The sequence below is a fragment of the Mytilus edulis genome, chromosome 9 (assembly GCF_963676685.1).
Source record: "Mytilus edulis chromosome 9, xbMytEdul2.2, whole genome shotgun sequence".
NCBI lineage: Eukaryota > Metazoa > Mollusca > Bivalvia > Mytilida > Mytilidae > Mytilus > Mytilus edulis.
In genome coordinates this window covers 48,555,143-48,575,423 of record NC_092352.1, presented here as the reverse complement: position 1 = coordinate 48,575,423, position 20,281 = coordinate 48,555,143, and the positions used below count along the sequence as shown (strand labels likewise).

General features: G+C 33.7%; 1 protein-coding gene across 1 annotated transcript in view; it reads right to left on the bottom strand.

Moving 5' to 3' along the window:
• LOC139489731 (sushi, von Willebrand factor type A, EGF and pentraxin domain-containing protein 1-like) overlaps window positions 1-19,739 on the bottom strand; it is a 28,123-nt gene extending 8,384 nt beyond the window's left edge. Inside the window, exons 1-17 of the mRNA XM_071276487.1 lie at window positions 19,552-19,739; window positions 18,712-18,798; window positions 17,495-17,693; window positions 16,799-16,957; window positions 15,818-15,950; window positions 15,026-15,147; window positions 12,364-12,546; window positions 11,771-11,953; window positions 8,019-8,297; window positions 7,052-7,261; window positions 6,510-6,686; window positions 3,806-4,294; window positions 3,024-3,185; window positions 2,678-2,839; window positions 1,977-2,157; window positions 1,519-1,712; window positions 669-824 (exon numbers count right to left, since the gene is read on the bottom strand). Coding sequence (XP_071132588.1) covers window positions 669-824; window positions 1,519-1,712; window positions 1,977-2,157; window positions 2,678-2,839; window positions 3,024-3,185; window positions 3,806-4,294; window positions 6,510-6,686; window positions 7,052-7,261; window positions 8,019-8,297; window positions 11,771-11,953; window positions 12,364-12,546; window positions 15,026-15,147; window positions 15,818-15,950; window positions 16,799-16,957; window positions 17,495-17,693; window positions 18,712-18,789 — 3,067 coding nt within the window. The 5' untranslated portion in view covers window positions 18,790-18,798; window positions 19,552-19,739. The remainder of the gene's footprint in view (window positions 1-668; window positions 825-1,518; window positions 1,713-1,976; window positions 2,158-2,677; window positions 2,840-3,023; window positions 3,186-3,805; window positions 4,295-6,509; window positions 6,687-7,051; window positions 7,262-8,018; window positions 8,298-11,770; window positions 11,954-12,363; window positions 12,547-15,025; window positions 15,148-15,817; window positions 15,951-16,798; window positions 16,958-17,494; window positions 17,694-18,711; window positions 18,799-19,551) is intronic.
• Window positions 19,740-20,281: the final 542 nt, after the last annotated feature.

The window sequence follows — 20,281 nt, the reverse complement described above, 5'->3', positions numbered from 1 at the left end:
CATCTGAAAATTTCAGGGTAGATAGACCTTGACCTGATAAACAATTCTACCCCAAGTCAAATTTGCATAAATGCTTTGGTTTTACCCCTTTGTTCTATTTTAGCCATGGTGGTCATCTTGGTAAGTCGGCTTGGTCACCGGACACAATTTTTAAACAATATACCCAAATGATGATTATTTTTGTAAAAGTTAACGACGACGGAGGACGACTGACGCCGGACGCAAAGTGATGAGAAAAGCTCAATTGGCCCTTTGAGCCAGGTGAGCTAAATAATATGGAAATGTGGCCAATTTTATTTTCAGTACAACTTACTATCACTGAATGTTTCAATTTTTTTTAACTTCGTTTAAAACATCATTTAGATAAACATGATAAATAATCCTACCAAAAACAAACCCACCCATCAGTCAACCTCGAAATAAAAACGAAAGTAGGCCAAATAAAGTAAAAAGCTGATGCGCATTGATGAACCAATATCCAGATGATTCAAAGTTTTGTAAACAGTTAATTTATTATTATGATCTTGGCAATGCTAATTCATTTCAACAAAAAAAAAGTGCTTACAACTGGCGATACCCTCGTCTCGTGGAAGATACCTTAACAAGAAGTGGCAGTTGAAATGTTTTTGTAATATTATTTGCAATATATGTTTTTATAATATTATTACCATCACATTGAGATTCCACTTGTTCAATGTCACTGTTTTCAATGGTCAGAAAATCTGCCATCGTGTATACTGCATCTGTTGTCACTGGTGTGCAAGTTCTAGTATAGATAGCTGGTGTGATATGCGTGTGCAGTACTAACCCTGACAAGTAAATTTCTAAAAAAGAAACAAAGATTACGTCGACATTTGAAACTCGTTAAAGTTCGGTTGAATTTTAAATAATTATAAAATCTAAGATTTACATTCAATGCGTATCACAATCTTATTTCTGTATATTTGGCTATTTTCATTTTTTACATCATATAATATTAGGCATTTTTAAATTAGTGAGTTCGTTTTTTTTATTAGAATTTCATGACTTTCAAAATTATTACTTGAAAGGGATTTAAACTTTGAACATTGTGAACGCACTCTGCAGTAAGGAGAGTCGGAAGAATCCAAAGGGGTGGTCTAACTAACTAACAATGCCATTGAAAAAAGACCAAATACGATAAAGGTATACAAAACAACACATCGGAAATTAAAGATATAACACGAAACTCACAGTGGTTGATTCGGATTAAGCAGATCCTGTATTGTTGTTTATGTAAGTACAAACCCGGTGATAAATCTTTTTCATATTTAAGAAGAAGAGGGTTATGTTTACGAAAAAATGGCAAATATTCGTTAATATAATCGGTCAAACGAAATCTGAAGAAAAACAAATTTCAGTCATCACTGAATATATATGCTATGTCATATTGAACATTGCAAATTGTGATGTCTTACTACTCTCTGAATTGTAATACACTTGAAAAGCTTATTGTTCCAAGTGTGTTCGAAGTGTACGGACTACACTATTGATACTTACTATGCGCTGAGGAAAATATTTCTAATTTATCTCCAATAGCCAAACTACCGTCAATACCACCAGAAAACACTTTGGTCAATACCATTTCGTCATTCACATGCACTTTCAGCTCAGTCTTTGACTGTGTCCAAGCAAAAACAATTTTGATCCAAGTCTTAGATTTGAATTCGTCAAGCGATTTTATGTCATTTTCTCTAAAACAAAGATATATTGAAATATGCATAATACAGTTCTGTTATCATAAACTTGATTCAAAAAGAGTATTTTAAGAAACGTTCTGATACTTAAAGTAATTCATTAATCAGGTATTTGTTAAGTACTTCAAATTTAAAGTGTTGGGAAATAACATAGGCAATAGTACCTTCACAAACCATTGTCATATATTTTTTTTTAATTCTGAGGATATCCTGAGTTTCATTAGTCTATTTTCTCTAAACTTTTTAATGTTCATCACTTACCCAGAATGAGAAACAGTCAAAGTTTTTCCAACAGCAAATGCGAATCCTTTTATTTTCATATTGATAAGTGAATCACAATTGTCAGGGCAAAATAACCAGAAGGTTAGGGCAAAATCATCCGAACTTGTTGTAACTGGACTAAAGCTGATTTGTGCATCTCCGGGAATCATGACATCAAAATCTGTAAGAGATGAATAACAAGAAAAAGAGAACAATGGTGAGCTATGTTGTTTTATTGGATAAAGACTTCAACGCGCTATTTTATTTAAACGTTCCTTTTACACCTTTTATAACTTTGCTCCTTTATTCATCAGATTTTGAATTTGATACATATTACTTACACAAATTCAAACTTTGAATATTCGAACATTGTTTCGTGATGTTTATATTGAATTCGAGCATTTCATATTTGGACACACTGTAAAATAATGGTTATATTGGTTAAAAACTTGAAATGAATATTAAAGTCATAGTATAATAAACAGTAGTGTAATCATTATGCTAACATGTATTAAAGATAAACTATGAAAATTGTCATCCTTTCAAACACGCATACGTTAATAAAAAAACAATGATACAGGTATGAACAAAACACTAAAAGCATCTTAAATAAAAATAATTTAAACTTCTTGGTTCACATTTAATATCTTTTAAAGTTCTCCCTACAGTTTTTTCTTCATTAAAGCATTTAATATCAATACCTTTACAATCTGTAACATCAGTGGCACCTAGAGTTGTTGTAAATTTTCCCTTGGTACACTTCAAACAAGTGGATGATCCTTTTAATGGTTGATATTCCCCAATCCCACAAACTGAACAGGGAACCACACGAGTATTCGAGTACGTTCCTGGTTGACAAATGTCTACAATTAAAAAATAGATAAGAAAAGTTGATATATCTAGTGGAGAAATAAACATGATAAAAACATAAACTTAACTTTAAAATACCAAGCGGTGAATAGAGTACATGTGACAATTCTCGGATTATTTGGAGATTACACCAAAAAAGACATTGGCTTATCATTGATGTTTATTTGATACACGCACCTCTGCAATCTGAAAGACTGCTAGACCCAACCTCTTCCGTAGACATATCAGTAGGACATTGTTTACAAGATGCTTGATATTCTTCATCTTGATAGTAACCTATGGCACACTCGTTACACTCTTCGGCTGCCTTCAACAAATGGGTGCCCGGAGCACAACCAACTGAATAAAAAAGCAAACCAAAGTCTCCTTAAATGTTTAAACAATAATTATCAATTACAAGTATAGTTGCAATGGATAGAAAAAGATATAGTAATATTTGATATGAAATTTAAATATCGGTCGTAATTGTTTTCCGTGGTATATGTTTTCCCTGGATTTGATAGTTATATGTTCCCTCGTCGTCATAAAACTCTAACATTGCAAGCTTGTTCAGTATATAATAAACTGTGGTGCATTCATATATCCTGTATTTTTCTTCTTTTTCTATAATCAGAATTTATGTTTTAGTTTGTGTCTGCTTATAGACTGACAAAGTGACATTAACACACAAACATAAATGTCGAAAATAAGCTGACAACGACATAGCTGATCCCGAGCAACATAAATAAAAAAAAAACTGGGGGTTATCTGGGGGTTATCTTACTTGCTCTAGAAGGGTAAGCAGATATCCTGCTCTGCATGCGGCACACGTCGTGTCGCTAATGTTATAACAAATCCGGTAATTAGTATAATTCAGTAGGTATCATTTGAAAAAAGGGTATGGAATTGTAGTTTAATCACAACTTAATGGTACCAAATGTTTTTAATAATTATAAAATCAAAACTAAAATTTCACTTACAACATGTTTCTGTGTAATAATCGGGAATAGAACCTTCTTCACATCCCATAGAGCTGAACGAAAACGCTACCGTTGCTGGTGAAAGTCCATTGTAAATAAAATCTCCGTTTGTCGACATTTCTTCGAGTATTTCACTAACAGCAACTATTTCATCATCATTTGCCCAGTAGTCACCTTCATCAACCCACGCCATTGTTAATGAAAATGTCAATGTAATTTCATTTGTTGATCGGATGAACAGTCGCTTTAAGTATCTGTCAACGCTATCGCGTCGTCTTCTTCCAGTTGTTGGGCCACATGTTACTGTTACATCGCTAATGTTGCAAAATGTCGGACAGATATTAGTCCAGTTTCTATTATAAGCAAGATCTTCCATAACATTTATGAAATGTTCTTTGATTCCTTGCTGAACGGTTGTATCACTGCAGTCTCCGGAATAAAAATATATCAGTTCTCCGGGCTTTACCATAATGTTGGGATTTCTTCTTTCTATTTATACAAATAGTCATGATAAAGCAGAGATTGACATTTTTATAATTGAGCTTAGATATATGACGCATGTTAATTATTAACTGGTGATTTTGAATAGAAAAAAAAAACAAACAAAAAGTCTTCGTAACCCAGAAATTCAATATCATGTTGAAATCTATGAAACTTAAAATTAATTAGAAAAACAGAAAAAAAAATGTAGAAGCAAACGATAAGCCGCCAAAAAAAAACCCAAAACAAAACAAAATTAGGTCTTTCCACTTTTCGTGGAAAGACCTTTTGTTTTTCTTTTGATTAATTTTTTTTCCTCTGCCATCTGAGATGTTTTTCTATCTTACAACATATCGAATGGATTTTTTGGCCAATGGTGTGGTACAGTAATGAAGATTTCAAAACTAACCCTGTGTGACCGAACACTTATTCTTATAGGAGTTATCTTCCCGCATCCCCTTTCCCTTGTGATCGCTATATCTCTAAAACCGTAAACGAATTTAGCAAACTGTTTTCACCAAATGGTTCGTCTAATCTCGAGAATGAATTGGTTTATTTGGACTTGAGTGATCGGAAGACATCTTATGGGAGTTATTTCCCTTTGAAGACAGGCGAATTGTTGGATAAATTCATACGTTTTAAGTCGTAGAGGCCTACAGTCTTTTGATATGAAGTCCTTGGTCCATTTGGAGGAAATTGAGGTCAAGTTCAAAGGTCAAGGTCATGTTTTAAATTTTGAATTTTGCTTGTTTTCGTTATTCCACAGAAACTGTGACAGTAAATGATATAATGTGTTTGCCAAATAACTGTTTACAATAAGGCGCAGCTTCAACCTATTTCAGTCAAAGTGTTTTGGTTAACCCTTATCGGAGTTTTCTCCCCTTATGTATTTGAAATCAGTAAATCAGTATTTCTCCACAACCATACAAATGATTGACCTGGGGTCTTTTGATTTGAGATCACTGACCTATGACCTTGAAATTGAGGTCAAGGTCAAAGATCAATTTGACGTTCTAGATTTTGACCTTTGCTAAAAATTATTTTCTGTTCACAATAAAATAATTAAGTCTTCTGCATATACCTATTAATCAATTTGAAGAACCAAATTACATCAACAAGGAGTGACATTTTCTAACATCGTTTTTTTTAAATTTCATTTTTATTATCGAATTGGACAGACCTTCAATTGTTCTCTGAAGAATTGGTTTTTAATTTAATTACATTTTTTTTCATTTCAAATAAATCGGTATCAATTATATCTCTCATGCTACTGTCATACAAGTGAGAGGGTCAGCTAGCTATAACACCAGGTTGAATGGATCATGTTCTACATAAGACAATTCCTGTACAAAGTCATGAATATGATACTTGTTACCTATTCGTTTGATTTGATTGAGCTTTATGATGCTGCATGTTCTCGATAAAGAAAAACAAAAAAATAGTTAGATGCGTTGATAACTAAATGAAATACATACTAAATAAATTCAACTGAATATAAATTACTTAGTTTAAAGCACTTTAAAGTTCTAACCTAATCTTTTTACAAGTTTTTTTTTAGATGGATAGATAGACAGAATTGAGTGAAGTGTATCTCAAGATATAATACTTAGAGTGGAGTGCTCATTTTCGCCACATCTTTCCATGTTTTCTACAGTTTATGTTCAGGTCTAAATGTTTTTGAAGTATACTGATATTTCTATATGCATATACTACTTCAAATGCAAAATATACTTAAGCTTGAAAACCGGTTTGTTTTAAGAAAATCATCTGAAAAGTTAGATTAAAGGGTGTTTGAAATTTCCGGATGTTTTGTCAATGGGGGACACATATTCGCCGTTTTTACACATCTATTTAAAACCAAATAACCGCAGCTTTTAACAATTTTTATCAAATCAATTGCATTATAGATGAATAGCAGACATTTCAAAGGTATAAAGAATTCAAAATTAGGGCATTCAGTCAAATATTTACTTAGAAATACTTCTTTTTTTATTCAGGAAATTGTCCGAAAATCGTTGTCCGTTTTTCTGTCATTTTCGGTAGGAGCCACAATTTTGTCTCAGTTTAAAAAAATATTATATTTGTTATAAAAATATAATTTACGGGTACATTTCTTTCATTTCAGCCATCCTTTGAAGTTTTTACACCTCAAAACCCTTAAATGGCGAAATTGTGTCCCCGGCGAAAATGAGCACCCCACTCTATAGAACTAAAATTGAAATACTTGTGCAGTTTGGAGGCATTCCATTAATCCATTCTTGTTCATCATTACACACGAACTCTGAAGGCGTTTTCAGAGGGGTCTGGAATCTTTCATTACAAGCCATTATGCAAATTTGATTTCCTAAAACTGTCGAACAGGCAAGGGCACCATTGGACGGAGCAGGTAATTCTGGACACACTAATAAATACAAAACAGTTAATCTTTTAATACGAATTTTGAAAACATAATTTAAAAGCAAGGTTGTCCAGTTAAATCTTATAAAATATGATTGAAAGAAGATACATGTATCAATATAAATATAAATGAAAATAAAAATAAAAAGACATAGAAATGTAGATAAAGAATAATAGACAGGTTAATGTTTGAAGCCCCCAGTTTATGTGCATATATTTAAAAGAATTGTTTTTTCTTTAAAGCACATATATCGTCTTACCCATGTAGTCATGCAGTCCCAAGGGTAAATAATAAAAATTCTAATGACTATTAATTGTGATATGAAATAAATAATTGTACATATGTACATGAAAATAGGTTAAACTTACTCAATTTCTCACAGAATGATTCTGTATCATTAGCCCAAGCCCATATTCCATGTTTACCACTTTTATCTAACTCACAAGAGACACTTTCGCTGCCTTTAAGAATATAACTCAGGAAGCAATTGAAAGAACAGGATGATCCATATGTGTATCCCGTTGGACATCGTGAGATTAAAAATTTGTCAGATGGCATCAATGGGTCGCACGAAATAGCTGTAAAATACAAATTATAGTATCCAATTATTTTTGATACTCCCGTTCTGGCATTTCCTATCATGATTTTCTTGATAGAGGGTTGCTGCTCACAAGGAAGCTATTAAACCAAGAGTTCCAAATGGTAAAGTTGACATCATCCCTTTGTAAATTTTACGGACGCCATCACGAGTTGGTTGACCGTTATGGAATAACCATTTCACAAGTGGTATCGGATATGGTCATTACGTCGTAACTACAATCCCTTTCCCTTTCATGAATGTGACCTACCGAATTAGACTATTTACCGGATTTGTTATCACATAAGCAACACGACGGATGCTACATGTTGAGCAGGATCTGCTTACCCTTCTGAAGCACATGAGATCAGCCCTGGTTTTTTGGTGGGGTTCTTGTTGTTTATTCTTTAGTTTTCTATGTTGTGTCATGTGTGCTGTTGTTTGTTTGTCTTTTTCATTTTTAGCCATGGCGTTGTCAGTTTGTTTTAGATTTATGAGTTTTACTGCCCCTTTGGTATCTTTCGTCACTCTTTTTGAGCAATGTTAAAGGTAAAACAAGCTGATGAAGAAGATATGTTAATAAAAAGCTCTACAAGAATAGCACCAATCTGTCTAATATTGGACAAAGGCAGTGCGAACATTTACTTTTTGTCAAAACGCATTTATCTTTAGTTAGTTTTCCTACGTTTTGACTGCGACAATGCATTATACCTCTTTTACGATATATAGAAAATAAAGTATAATTATCTATAACATACTTTCAATTATAACATTAAAACTGCAAAAAGCTGTAAGTCCATTCCCATCCGTTGCTTCATATTTAATCAAATGAAATCCTGCAGAAAAAGCCGAGCCAGGTGTCAATCCCTCGACCTGTTTTAATACAGGTTTTGTTTTATCCCCACATGCTTGGCCTAGTTCAGAATTGTCGATTATGATTGGTTCATTCCAGGTAACATTAGTTGCCGCGTCACTTCCCCTATCAGCATAACGAATTATGGAGGTAGGACAGTTAACAAACTCAGGTGGTTCCGCATCTAATTCAGAAAAAAATCATATTATAATTGTTAAAAAAATCTAAACTAGGCTGCAGAGCGTAGTAAATGTCACTTTGGGACTTCTCATTTATTAATTTCTTTAATTATTGCTAAAAAAAAGTTAGTAAAGTGTGATTATACATACGCACAGAAACGGGAATTATATGGAGAAACTTTCTGCGAATGAGTTCAAATTTCATCCTGATCTTGTCGAAACTGTTCCGCGGAAGAGAGTCCTTATTTATATGAAACTGTTACCCATGTCAGAGTTCCAACAATTACAAAACATAATACGTCTGAGTCGTTTGTTATGCAATACAGCGGATCGTGATAGGATAACTTCGCGACAGAACCTGGTCATCCCGAATATTCCGACAGATTTCTAAAGCTGGGGTCACACATTCACAATTTTTTCTGCCGTCCTTGACAGGACCATTCCCGATTAAAATTTGTCAAAAGTCTGATCAAGATCCTGTGAATCGTGGATGGAAATTCAACTTTTAATTTAAATTTGTAAAACAAATAATTTAATCATGACAACAATCAGATATTTTTCAGGTAGCGTCGATATTCAACCGTTTCCAAGCGAATTTATCCCGATAATCCAGTTCTCAATCCGCTTCTAATCCAATTTGTATCTTTCGCCTGGTAAAATTCGAACGAGTCTGTCACGGCTGCGTCCCGATTTAACCGAATGTAATCCAACAGAGACCAGACAGTGACCAGACAGTGAACTAAAGCTGACGGAAGTCATCCGTTCGAAAACAGTCGGCATACTCGGGATGATCAGGTACTGTCAGAACGTAATCCAATCACGGTCCGCTCCGCTCTATCGCATTGCAAACGGCTTTGTCTGGTCTCAGTCGTATTGTATTCTGTAATTGTCGGGACTCTGACGTGAGTATCATTGATGAATTTCGTATTAATAACGGGACTGTTCCGGAACGGTTTCGGCAAAAACGGTTCGCAATCGACAACATCTAGATGCAATCTGGACTCCATCGACAGAACATTTTTCTCCAGATCATTCCCGTTCCACAGGACACCGTCCAGAATACATAGAACATTGTTAGGATTTTGATCCAATACAGCAGAATCTGTCACGACATAGGCACGATTGTAATCCGACTAGACTAGACTCGAGAGTTTCCTCGAATGTTACGGGATAACTATCGGGGTGCTACGCCGAACTATTCTGACCTTTCCCGACCCGAAGGAAACTGTTACGAACTTAAACGACTGTGTTCAGACAATGATAGGGCATTCCAGATAATTGAGGATAGTGATCCGACTTTTTCATTTATCGTGTCGTATCGCTGTCTGATCTCAAACGGGAGCAATAATCGGCAATGTGTGAACCCATCATTACGGATATCACTGTCTGGTCACTCTCTGTTGGACTGCATTTGGTAGAATCGGGACGCTGTCAAGACAGAATCGGTCGTTTTTTTACCATGCAGAAGATACAAAAAGGATAAGAATCGCATTGGGAAAGGGATTATCGGGACAAATTCGGTTGGAACCTATTGAATTACGACGCTTCATAAACAATAGCTGATTGTTGTCGTGATTAATATTTTTTTAACAAATTTTTAATTGAAGTATGAATTTCCATCCACGATTCACGGGATCTTGATCTGATTTTGGAGAAATTAAATTGGTAGTGGTCCTTTCAAGGACGGCAGTAAAAATTGTGAATAAGTGTTCCCAGTTTAATGCAGCGTTCAAACAGGCTCGATTACTGCTCCTGTTTGAGTTCACACAGCGCTTAGACAAGAAAAGTTAAAAAGTCGGTCTTCTATACTCAATGATATTGAATGTTCTAGTATTGACTGAACGCGGTAGTATATGTTCGTGATAGATTCCTACGGACAGGAGAGATTGGACAAGCACCCCAACAGTTAGGTTCGTCCCGCAACACTCTAGAAAACTCATCCGATTTTGTCTAGTCATATTACAATCGCGATTATGACGTGACAGATTATGCTGTATCGGATCAAACTCGTAACAATGTTCTGTTTGTCTGGACGGTGTCATGTGGAACGGGCATAATCTGGAGAGGTTTCTCATTGCTGTTTGTTTGCCGATTGAGTCCAGATTGAAACCCGAATGAGAATCATCTTTGACAAAATCGTTCGGGAACATTTCCGTTATTCATACGAACTTCGGAAATAATACCCTCGTCTGAATCCAGACAATCACAGAACGCTATACGACTGGGTCCATAAAAGGCCGTTTGCAATGCGGTCCAGCAGACTGCGATAGGATTGCGTTCTGACAGTACCTGATCATCATAAAAAATGGCGACAGTTTTCTAACGTATTTCTTCCATCAGCGTCGGTTCACTGTCTGGTCACTGTCTGATGTTTAACCGCTCGCATTCGGCAGAATCGGGACTCTGTCGGTATATATTTTTGGTCGTTTTCAACCTTGGGAAGGATGCAAATCGGATTAGAATCAAATTAGGAACTGTATAATCCGGACAAGTTCGGATGGAAACGGCTGAATTTTGACGCTTCGTGAACAAAAGCTGATTGTTGTCAAAATTTTACAAATTTTAATTTCAAATCACGATTTACAAGATCTTGATCAGACTTTTAACAAATTATTATAGGGAATTTGAAAATGCCTGTACCAAGTCAGGAATATGACAGTTGTTGTCCATTCTTTTGATGTGTTTTGTCATTTGATTTTGCCATGTGATTAGGGAATTTTCGATTGAATTTTCCCCCGAGTTCAGTATTTGTGTAGTTTTACTTTTTCCTAGCAAGGAAGGTATTGAAAATCGTGAATGTGTGACCCCAGCTTAACACAGTGAAGATTTTGGCTCCCGTTTGAGATCAGACTGGGCGAAGACACGACAATTTAAAAAGTTGGATTACTATCCTTAGTGATCTGGAATGTCCTTATATTGTCTTAAGAAAGTAGAATACGTTCGTAACAGATACCTACGGATTGGTCATGGTCCGGAGAGGACAGACAAGCATCTCCGACATTTAGATTTGTCTGGTAACATTCGTGGAAACTCAGACGATTTTATCTAGTCGGATAACATTCGTGACTATGTCGTGGTTTTTTTTTTGGTTGATGGGTCTAGGCTTCATCCATATCTTGCGAATGCTAATGCGAGTCTTTTCCGAAACCGTTCAAGAATAGTCCCGTAATCTAAACAAATTTTAATTACTTTTTCAATATTCAGCCACGATTCACATGATCTTTTAGAATTTTGAAAAATTTCAATGGGGAATGGTCCTGTCACGGACGGTAGTAAAAATCGTGTATGTGTGACCACAGCTTAAACCCGGAAATAATGCTTTCAAAAATCAATAAGAAAAATTAAGTCTAAATGATCTACTAAATACGAATAAGTTGCATTTCAAAAATATTATAACGGGATGAAATCAAACTACTCGAAAGGATTTACTTTCTAGGACAACTTTAAAAATTAAAGATATGATAGCAAGTATTTTAACCTTCACAGGCAAGTATGGTATTTATTCCGTCCCAGCTTTCTCCATTGCATTTCAAGTATCGGCTCATCTCTGTCTCGTACCCACCATTACACTTCGGATAGCATACAGAATCATATTCATATAAATCATTTGTACAGGTATAGTTGCCGTTGCAAGGTGGAACTGGAAGTGCGCATTTCTTTCCTAAAAACAATTTATAAAGTTCAGTTGACAACCGTAAACAGTGATAATATCATATCAATATAATTTATTGCAGACTATTTATACGAAAAATACTGTACTTCTCGTTTGAATTGTTTAACATTTTGGGAGCTTTGATATCGGCTTTGCTCTTGTTGGAGGTCGTACGGTGATCGATAGGCGTTTAGTTCTGTTTCATTTGTTCCCTTGCTTGTGGTGAGTGGTCTCATTGACAATCATACCACCTCTTTTAATTTTTCATATTTGTATTTGTGTTGTAGATAGTAAGGCTGCTGGTTTTTTCTCTGACTGAGTTTGTTTTTATTTTATACCAACTACATGTAACGTTGTATAGTATATGTTTGAATCATATGCATATTTTACGACTAAAGATAAAATCTAATACTATTTACTTTCACATTCAATCTTCCCGCTAGAGAAGGATGTGCCTTCACATGTTTTTGTTGATACACTGTCAGATGTCAGTTGATATCCATCATTGCAGTGAATTTGACATATACTTCCATAAATCTTATCTCCAGGATCACATACAGCAAATCCATTTTTTACGTAAAGACTCTCATGACAGTAATTCACTAAAAATAACATTATGAGAATCATTACATGACAATAAATTAAATTAGAAATATGGCATAAGTTTAACAGTATATTAGTTCTGTTAAATCAGATAAGCAAAACCATTGGTACCAGAAACTGTACTTAACACCCGTTGGAAAAGGGAAAAATTGTGTGATTGGGAATGTCAATTCAAGTCGATCGGACCTCAATTGTAGAAACTAACGAATTTATAGAGGATATTCGAAGTTGAAAATGCAGATGTCCGATAAAAAAACTGCATCAGGAATAAGAACCTATCTGTTCCATAACTGAACATCAGCACGCAAACTAGTGAAAATACTTCCAATCGGGAATTGACGACTATCATTTACGTAACTTGATTTTATAATGAGTACTACAAAAGATATCTTGATACAATGTCAATGAATGGTTGTCTGTTGCGTAACAATTTGGTTCAATTTCTGCGATTTGATTGGTAGGGGTCTGCGTTGAACTCATTTCCGGTACATTGATGTATATTAGTTGATGTCACTTTCTGGATGATGACTTCACACCCGTCAATGAACGACCACAACGCACAACCAACACAAATACGACATAAAAACCACTCATTTCATTCTCACAAATAATATTTATCATTATATATTTAGTTCCAATTTTTTAAATGTTTACAGTAATCAAGACAAGTAGATCTAGAAGTCACTCTTTCAATGAGGACATCAGAGAAGATGACAGATTATATCCGCGTAATTATACGTAATACATTCGTGGATAACAAACAAACGGCAATAAAACACCGCTTCGAAATCTCAAGGTCACATCTGATGTAAAAATTGTAATAACACCAGTTTTCCATTCGAAATCTATAATTCTTGATATCTATACTATTAAACGAGAAGACCTCATTTTTGGTGTCGCTTCTCTTCTTTCCACAACAAATTAATCAACACGCCTCTGTGTCCTATAGGTACAGTGCATAGTTGCATTTGTCATCCATTCATATGATTATTCAGATTGAGTTATTATGGGAGAAAAACGAGAAAAAGGCATCCGGATATTGTCCCGTCATTGGACGAAATTTTAAGTCAGATTAGACTTCTGGTTTGCATTTTTCTGTATACTGTGAACATACATGTATACTTCGAATAAAGTGTATTTTCAAGTTTACAATCCACGGCGGTCACAGTGTTTATTAAACAGAGAGGGTCTGTATACTGTATCAATGACCACCATGGATCGATTAGCAAACTAAGAACTGAAAGTAAATACACTTTATTTATATAGTAATGAATGTTCATAATATACAGATATTAAAGCGCTAAAATTATTCATGTGAACTTTTGATATCTTTTCTGAAATTCTCCAGTCATTAAATCTTTTACAAAACAGTGGCGGATCCAGAACTCTTTGTAAAAGGGGGGGGAGATAACTGACCTTAGGGGGCCTGCTCCAGTCACGCTTCAGTGATTCCCTATATAATCAATACACTTTATTTATGTAGTAATGAATGTTCATAATATACAGATATTAAAGCGCTAAAATTATTCATGTGAACTTTTGATACCTTTTCTGAAATTCTATAGTCATTAAATCTTTTACAAAACAGTGGCGGATCAAAAACTCTTTGTAAAGGGGGGATGACTGACCTTAGGGGGACTGCTCAAGTCACGCTTCAGTGATTCCCTATATATTCAATCATTTTTTTCACACGAAAGGGGGGCGGGTTTTTACAAAACAGTCGCGGATCCAGAACTTTTTGTAACGGGGGGCTGACTGACCTAAAAAGGGGGGGGGGGGCTACTCCTGTCACGCTTCAGTGATTCCCTATATAATCAATCAGTTTTGGCCCCCAGCCCCCCCCCCCCTGATTCCGCCTATGCAAAATTCATTGATTGCTTTAAAAAAGAAAATGTGGTATGATTGCCATGTTGAGACAACTCTTCACAAGAGACCAAAATGACACAGAAATTAACAACTATATGTCACCGTACGGCCTTCAACAACAAGCAAAAACCATACCGCATACTCGGTTTAAAAAGGCCCCGAAATGACAATGTAAAACAATTCAATCGAGAAAACTAGCAGCCTTATTTATGTACAAAATATTAACGAAACACAATATCTGTAACACATAAACAAACGACAACCACTGAATTACAGGCTCCTTTCTTAAATGTTCATAACATACTAAATGTATGTTCATATTGAAATTGATAGAAAACCAAAAATTGGGAATTTTAATTGGAAATAAAGGAGTAGGGATAAAAAAAAACCTTTTCCTGTCCCCAATAACCTATGATACTTTTGCTGAAATTCTCCAGTCATTCAATATTTTACAACATTCTTCCAACAACACTTTACATACTTTAAACTACGCTATGAATGCCCGCGATTTCGCGGGTGTGTTCTAGTAATATTTAACATAAAACTAATTTCTTAATGAAGAATAAGATTTTAACAATTACATTTTTCGATGTGACAGGATTTGTTGCTTACCCGTTACTCGAAACCCGAAACTACACACCGCCATGTTCCCATTAACGTCAGTGGCAGTATATGATATTATATGGTAACCATGTTCAAATGAAGACCCAGATGGAGGTTCTCCACCATTTATGCTGAAAAATAAAAATGTTATCATCTGTTATAAAGTGTTTCTTGAATATTTAAACTACGACGATTGGAACATTTCGGTTATCATCTGTGAAACGGATATTCAATACCGCTCATCAAACTCGTGATAGTGTCTGTAAAATTTATGAATGGTTGATTTCAACATCAGCACTTGGAACTCTTGGTTTAATAGCTTCCATTTTAGCAGCAACCCTCTAAAAAATGCAAACCCTGGAATATCTTTTCATCTGGAAGATATATACGTCGTATGCTATATAGAATTTTTAAATTCTGTAATATATATTTTGAAAACTATATGTCTATAATTATGATTCAAGGGAAGCTGATATATCACCAATATATGGCTGGTTAACACATATACATGTAGTCGATCTTATTTAGATATTTAGAAAATCAAAACGCACATTTAGTGTCTTTATTCAAACATGTAAATCAAATATATAAATAAATGGAACATTTATTGACCCGTATACATCTGCTTAAACTTTTGAAAGTTCAATGAAAAAATGCTAGAAGCTATATGATATCACGATTTGACGTTGTATCTACAGCTCCATTTCCATATAGGTAATGTGATGTATGTATCCGTTAACAAATGGTGATACTTTTTATTTGTTACTTTAAGACATGGTCCTTCTTAAAATTACAATTTACCTGACAGAGTCTCCTTCCGGATCAGTATATGAAGGATCATCCCACGTGACAGCAGCGCTCGTAGTCAATGGTTCGGCGAAAATACTATCTGATGGTTGAGGGGATCCACATGTTATAGACGGTGGTTTGTTTACTTAAATGGAATGAAATCACTTTTTAATATGTGCTTTATATGTTTTAAAACATTTCAATTCTCTACATTAAATTATTTTGATATGTATGATACGCTCATTGTTTTGATACATGATTGACGTCAATGGTAGTAACTTACTTGAAAACGTGGATGCAGTCTCAAATGACGATATATATGGTTTACAAATTTGATTATGTAATACTTTGTATTGCTTTCGGATTGATCTCAAAGACTCACATACATGTACTTTAGAATTTGATATAGTATGATTCAAATCAGACAACTATCCAGCAGAGACAAAGCAGTAGATGTACATGTAATTGTTAAACGGTGACGTAATCTAAAAATCATTTTAAAGGAAATAAAAAAAAAGAAGAGAGACCGAGACAAGTTTCTTAAATTTCCTCCCTCTACCAAATACTGACCTTTGAAGATTATATCGCATGAGGTTAACTTACAACAACACAAATTAATATATTTTAATCAAATTAAAAATAGATGGAAAATGAAATTAATGTGTTAAACATGCCTGTATATTTTTATAGCACGTATGAAAGTGAGTTACAATACTAATAAGATTCTGTGGATTTCGGGTATTTCAAATGCGGTTACATTTTCTCAGACAAAATATGTTATATTTATATCGTTATAAAAATATATACGTTAATTTATGTAAATCTAGAAAACTCTAATACAGTACAAATGTTTGAAAAAATATTCAATAAATTGTAAAATAAAAAACAAACAAATACCAAACTGAAAACGGGTATTGCTTGCCATTGATTATTTGTGAGAACACGTAAACCATAGCCTTATGCTGGAATATAACATGATAAATTAGCTCTTACTTATTTTTTCAGGTTCGGAATCTTTGCAGAAAAATATACAGGCGAAGAATCCGATTGCGCCACCAATCACACCACCAAGAGGACTGAATGCGGCTCCAACACCAGAGCCCGCTTTTGTCATTGCTGTCATTTGCTCCACCGTAGACCTTTTAACTCTGCCTAAAAACACAAGAACGGAATACACAAATAAGAATAAATGAAAAGAACAAATATAGGCAAGAATTAATGTATGTTTTTGTTCATACAAGATGGTCTGTTTTGGATTGACAGAATAGAGAAAAATTACCAAAATATAGTTACCTCTCTTCTTTATCAAAAATAATTTTAAGAAGTGGTTAATCCTCCCTCTCAATAAACCCTAACTTTTTATTCCATCACAACGCTGAAATATCTGGTTTGCCTTTATGTTGTATGTTCCAGTACAGTATGATTTTGATTGTTTTAGGTAAAATAATAATATCTATCATTTTGTAACTTTTTTTTGTATCTTATATCGAGGATGATTCATCGAATCAGAAATTTATTTTCATAAATGTGTTAATCTGTCATTATATTTCAAACTGATATATATATGTTTACAAAAATATTACTCATACTGTATTTTATTATAACACGGCGCAGTGGATTGAGCTAAACTATTTGTTTATTAACCTTTGCTCATTCATACTAATTTGGAACTAAGATTGTTCTAAATACCTTGCTGTTTCGTGTTTGATATATACAAATAACCATGGTAACAGTACATAGTTTTTATGATTTCCTCACTACGTAGCAATTCACAAATTCCTTTATTTTGGATAACTCCATTCTCCACAGGTACATTGCAAACTAAATTACTCTCCTCAAAAGATTCAACTGAACATGTTTGGCTTTCAACATTTTGCATCTCCGATATCTAAAGAAAACAATTTGTAATACTTTATCAGCATTAGCAGCATTATTTCATTATAATATAATCATTTATTACTCAACTTATTTTTGTTCATTTGCAAACCTTAATGCTGGCATTGTGATAAAAAAAAACTTTTGTCGAAATCGCCTTAAAAACTGACATTTTTCGAGGCAAAATATTTAAAAAAATATAAAAAAGAAGATGTGGTATAATTGCCAATGAAACAACTATCCAAACAAATCAAATGACACAGAAATTAGCAACTATATGTCAACGAATAGCATTCAACAAGGAGCAAAGCCCTTACCGCATAATCAGCTCTAGTGCCAATTTCAAACAATTTGCCGTTTTAAAGAACATTTTGACAAATGCTTCAGTCTTTCAAAATTCAAAATGCAACTCTTCCTTTTAAACCCACTATCAATTGTCTTCAGATTAACATAGTACTTTCAGGAATTTTTGGTCTTCAATGCTTTTCAACCTCGTACTTCATTTGGCCTTTTTAACATTTTTTTATTCGAGCGTCACTGATGAGTCTTTTGTAGACGAAACGCGCGTCTGGCGTTAAAATAAAATTTTAATCCTGGTATCTATATATGATGAGTTTATTTATTCAAGAACATAACATTTAGATTATTATTTGAAATACTAATAATGCAAAGTATGATACGTAATTGAGCGATATATTTGATATTGGTGAAATTTTCGACGCATTGAGAGGTGAAGATATACATCTGAATATCGAAAATATTATAACTTTTGGTTCATAAAAAAAATGTGAAAAAGAATAATTTTTACAAAAAGTGAAACCATATATAATTGTTTGTACTTTAGATTTCTTGACATTCGTCCAAACTGGGAGCCCCTGAGTATATTGTAGTCATTTGTATGTTTTTTATGTGCATGCTTCGTTCATATTTATTTTTGAAAACTTTTTTTTTTTTTGTTTTTTTTTTGTGAAAATAGTTAGTTGACCTTATGTTTTATACTTTTTGTTAACTATGAATCTTAAATAACTTACCACGTTATTTAGCACATTATTACCAGCTGTCATGGAGATTAACACAAATATAGTTGTTTTATATTGAAGACCTTTCATTTTGTTTTGCTGAAAAAGTAAGAAAAATATTTATTTAAAAGCTGAAAACATTTAAAACAATTAGGAAAGTGAAATATAGTATGAAAATTGAAGGATACCTAATCTCGCACCGATGCTAGTATTACCATTTATATGAGAGGTTTTACAGTATTAAATTAAACACCGAAAGAATGAATGGGAAAATAAGTATGATCACTTGTGGTCTTCTAACGACCGGGCGGAAACAATTTTGGATGAGACCTACTACCTTTGGTATTTTTTTTCACTTGTTTTTGTCCAAAAACATGCATGAAATATTGTCAATCTGACGTAAATCACACAACAATCTTTACACAATAAAATTCAAATTTCAGAATCAACCGCAATCTTTTTTATTTCTGTCAAAAGCAGTCCTTTTTTCTAATAAATACCTGTTACGGTTATACTACTTAAAAAAGAATAAAAGTCAAAATCCTGCCAATATCTACTTCAAATCATTATGTATCTAGGCATTTACTCTTATCTCTATCCGCTTGCAAATAATCTTATATTAATCGAGAAAGGTAAGACCCAAAATCAAAATGGGAAACCCGTGTTCTGATAAAATACTGCAGCTTAGAGATTGACAGTAATCTCCAGAAAAGCTGATGAAAAAAAATATTATCTGCATATATTTTATTTTACCGTGATTAAAAAAAAATATTTTAATAAAAAAGGTTCTTAATCAAATTATTCTTTCTCACCCTTTACAGCATGTACCTTTAAAATTTAAAAATAACATACCGTTCATTGAACGTCTTGTCAAAACAATAATAGCTGGTAAAAAAATGTTTAGTGAATATCAGGAAGTTGTTAAGGTTCAGTGGCCAGCTTTTACAATAAACTGCATATAGGAAATGGTAATGAATATTTATTATAATATAATGGAGTTTTCGAATAAAACAATTACACCTGTAATACAAAAAAAAATAATAATCCTACTTAAAACAAACAAAAAAAAGAAGATCACATTTGATAAATGAATTTAGCCCGTTTGTTTCCTCTCTGGTTACAACATTGCATGCTCTCTTTTGAAAGTCGAATTTTGACTTATAGTTGCAACTTCTAGGTCAATTGGACTTTGTCGGAAGGATGTCTCATATTTTGGCAATCATAACAAACTTCCTTATTTTCATATTTAATCGATATACTCCTATTTTTGAATGACTATCAAAAAAAAGGAAGTTAATTTTACCAGCTGATTATCTTAATGTCCCCATATTTTGTTATTTACTTATATCTGAATATCATGATTTTTACAATAAGAATGATGTAGTAATAAAACATTGTAGTGCTGTAAAAGCAGACCAGTGATCAGTAAGATGATATGGATGGGAGAGATGGAAATCCATCATTTCTGTTTTCATGCCATTTTTCTCTTCTCTTTATTCATTTGAATATTATGTTCTATTTTGATGTTATATCATGTCATTATTCTCTATTCTTCATCTTTTTTTGTGTTTATTCATTCTAT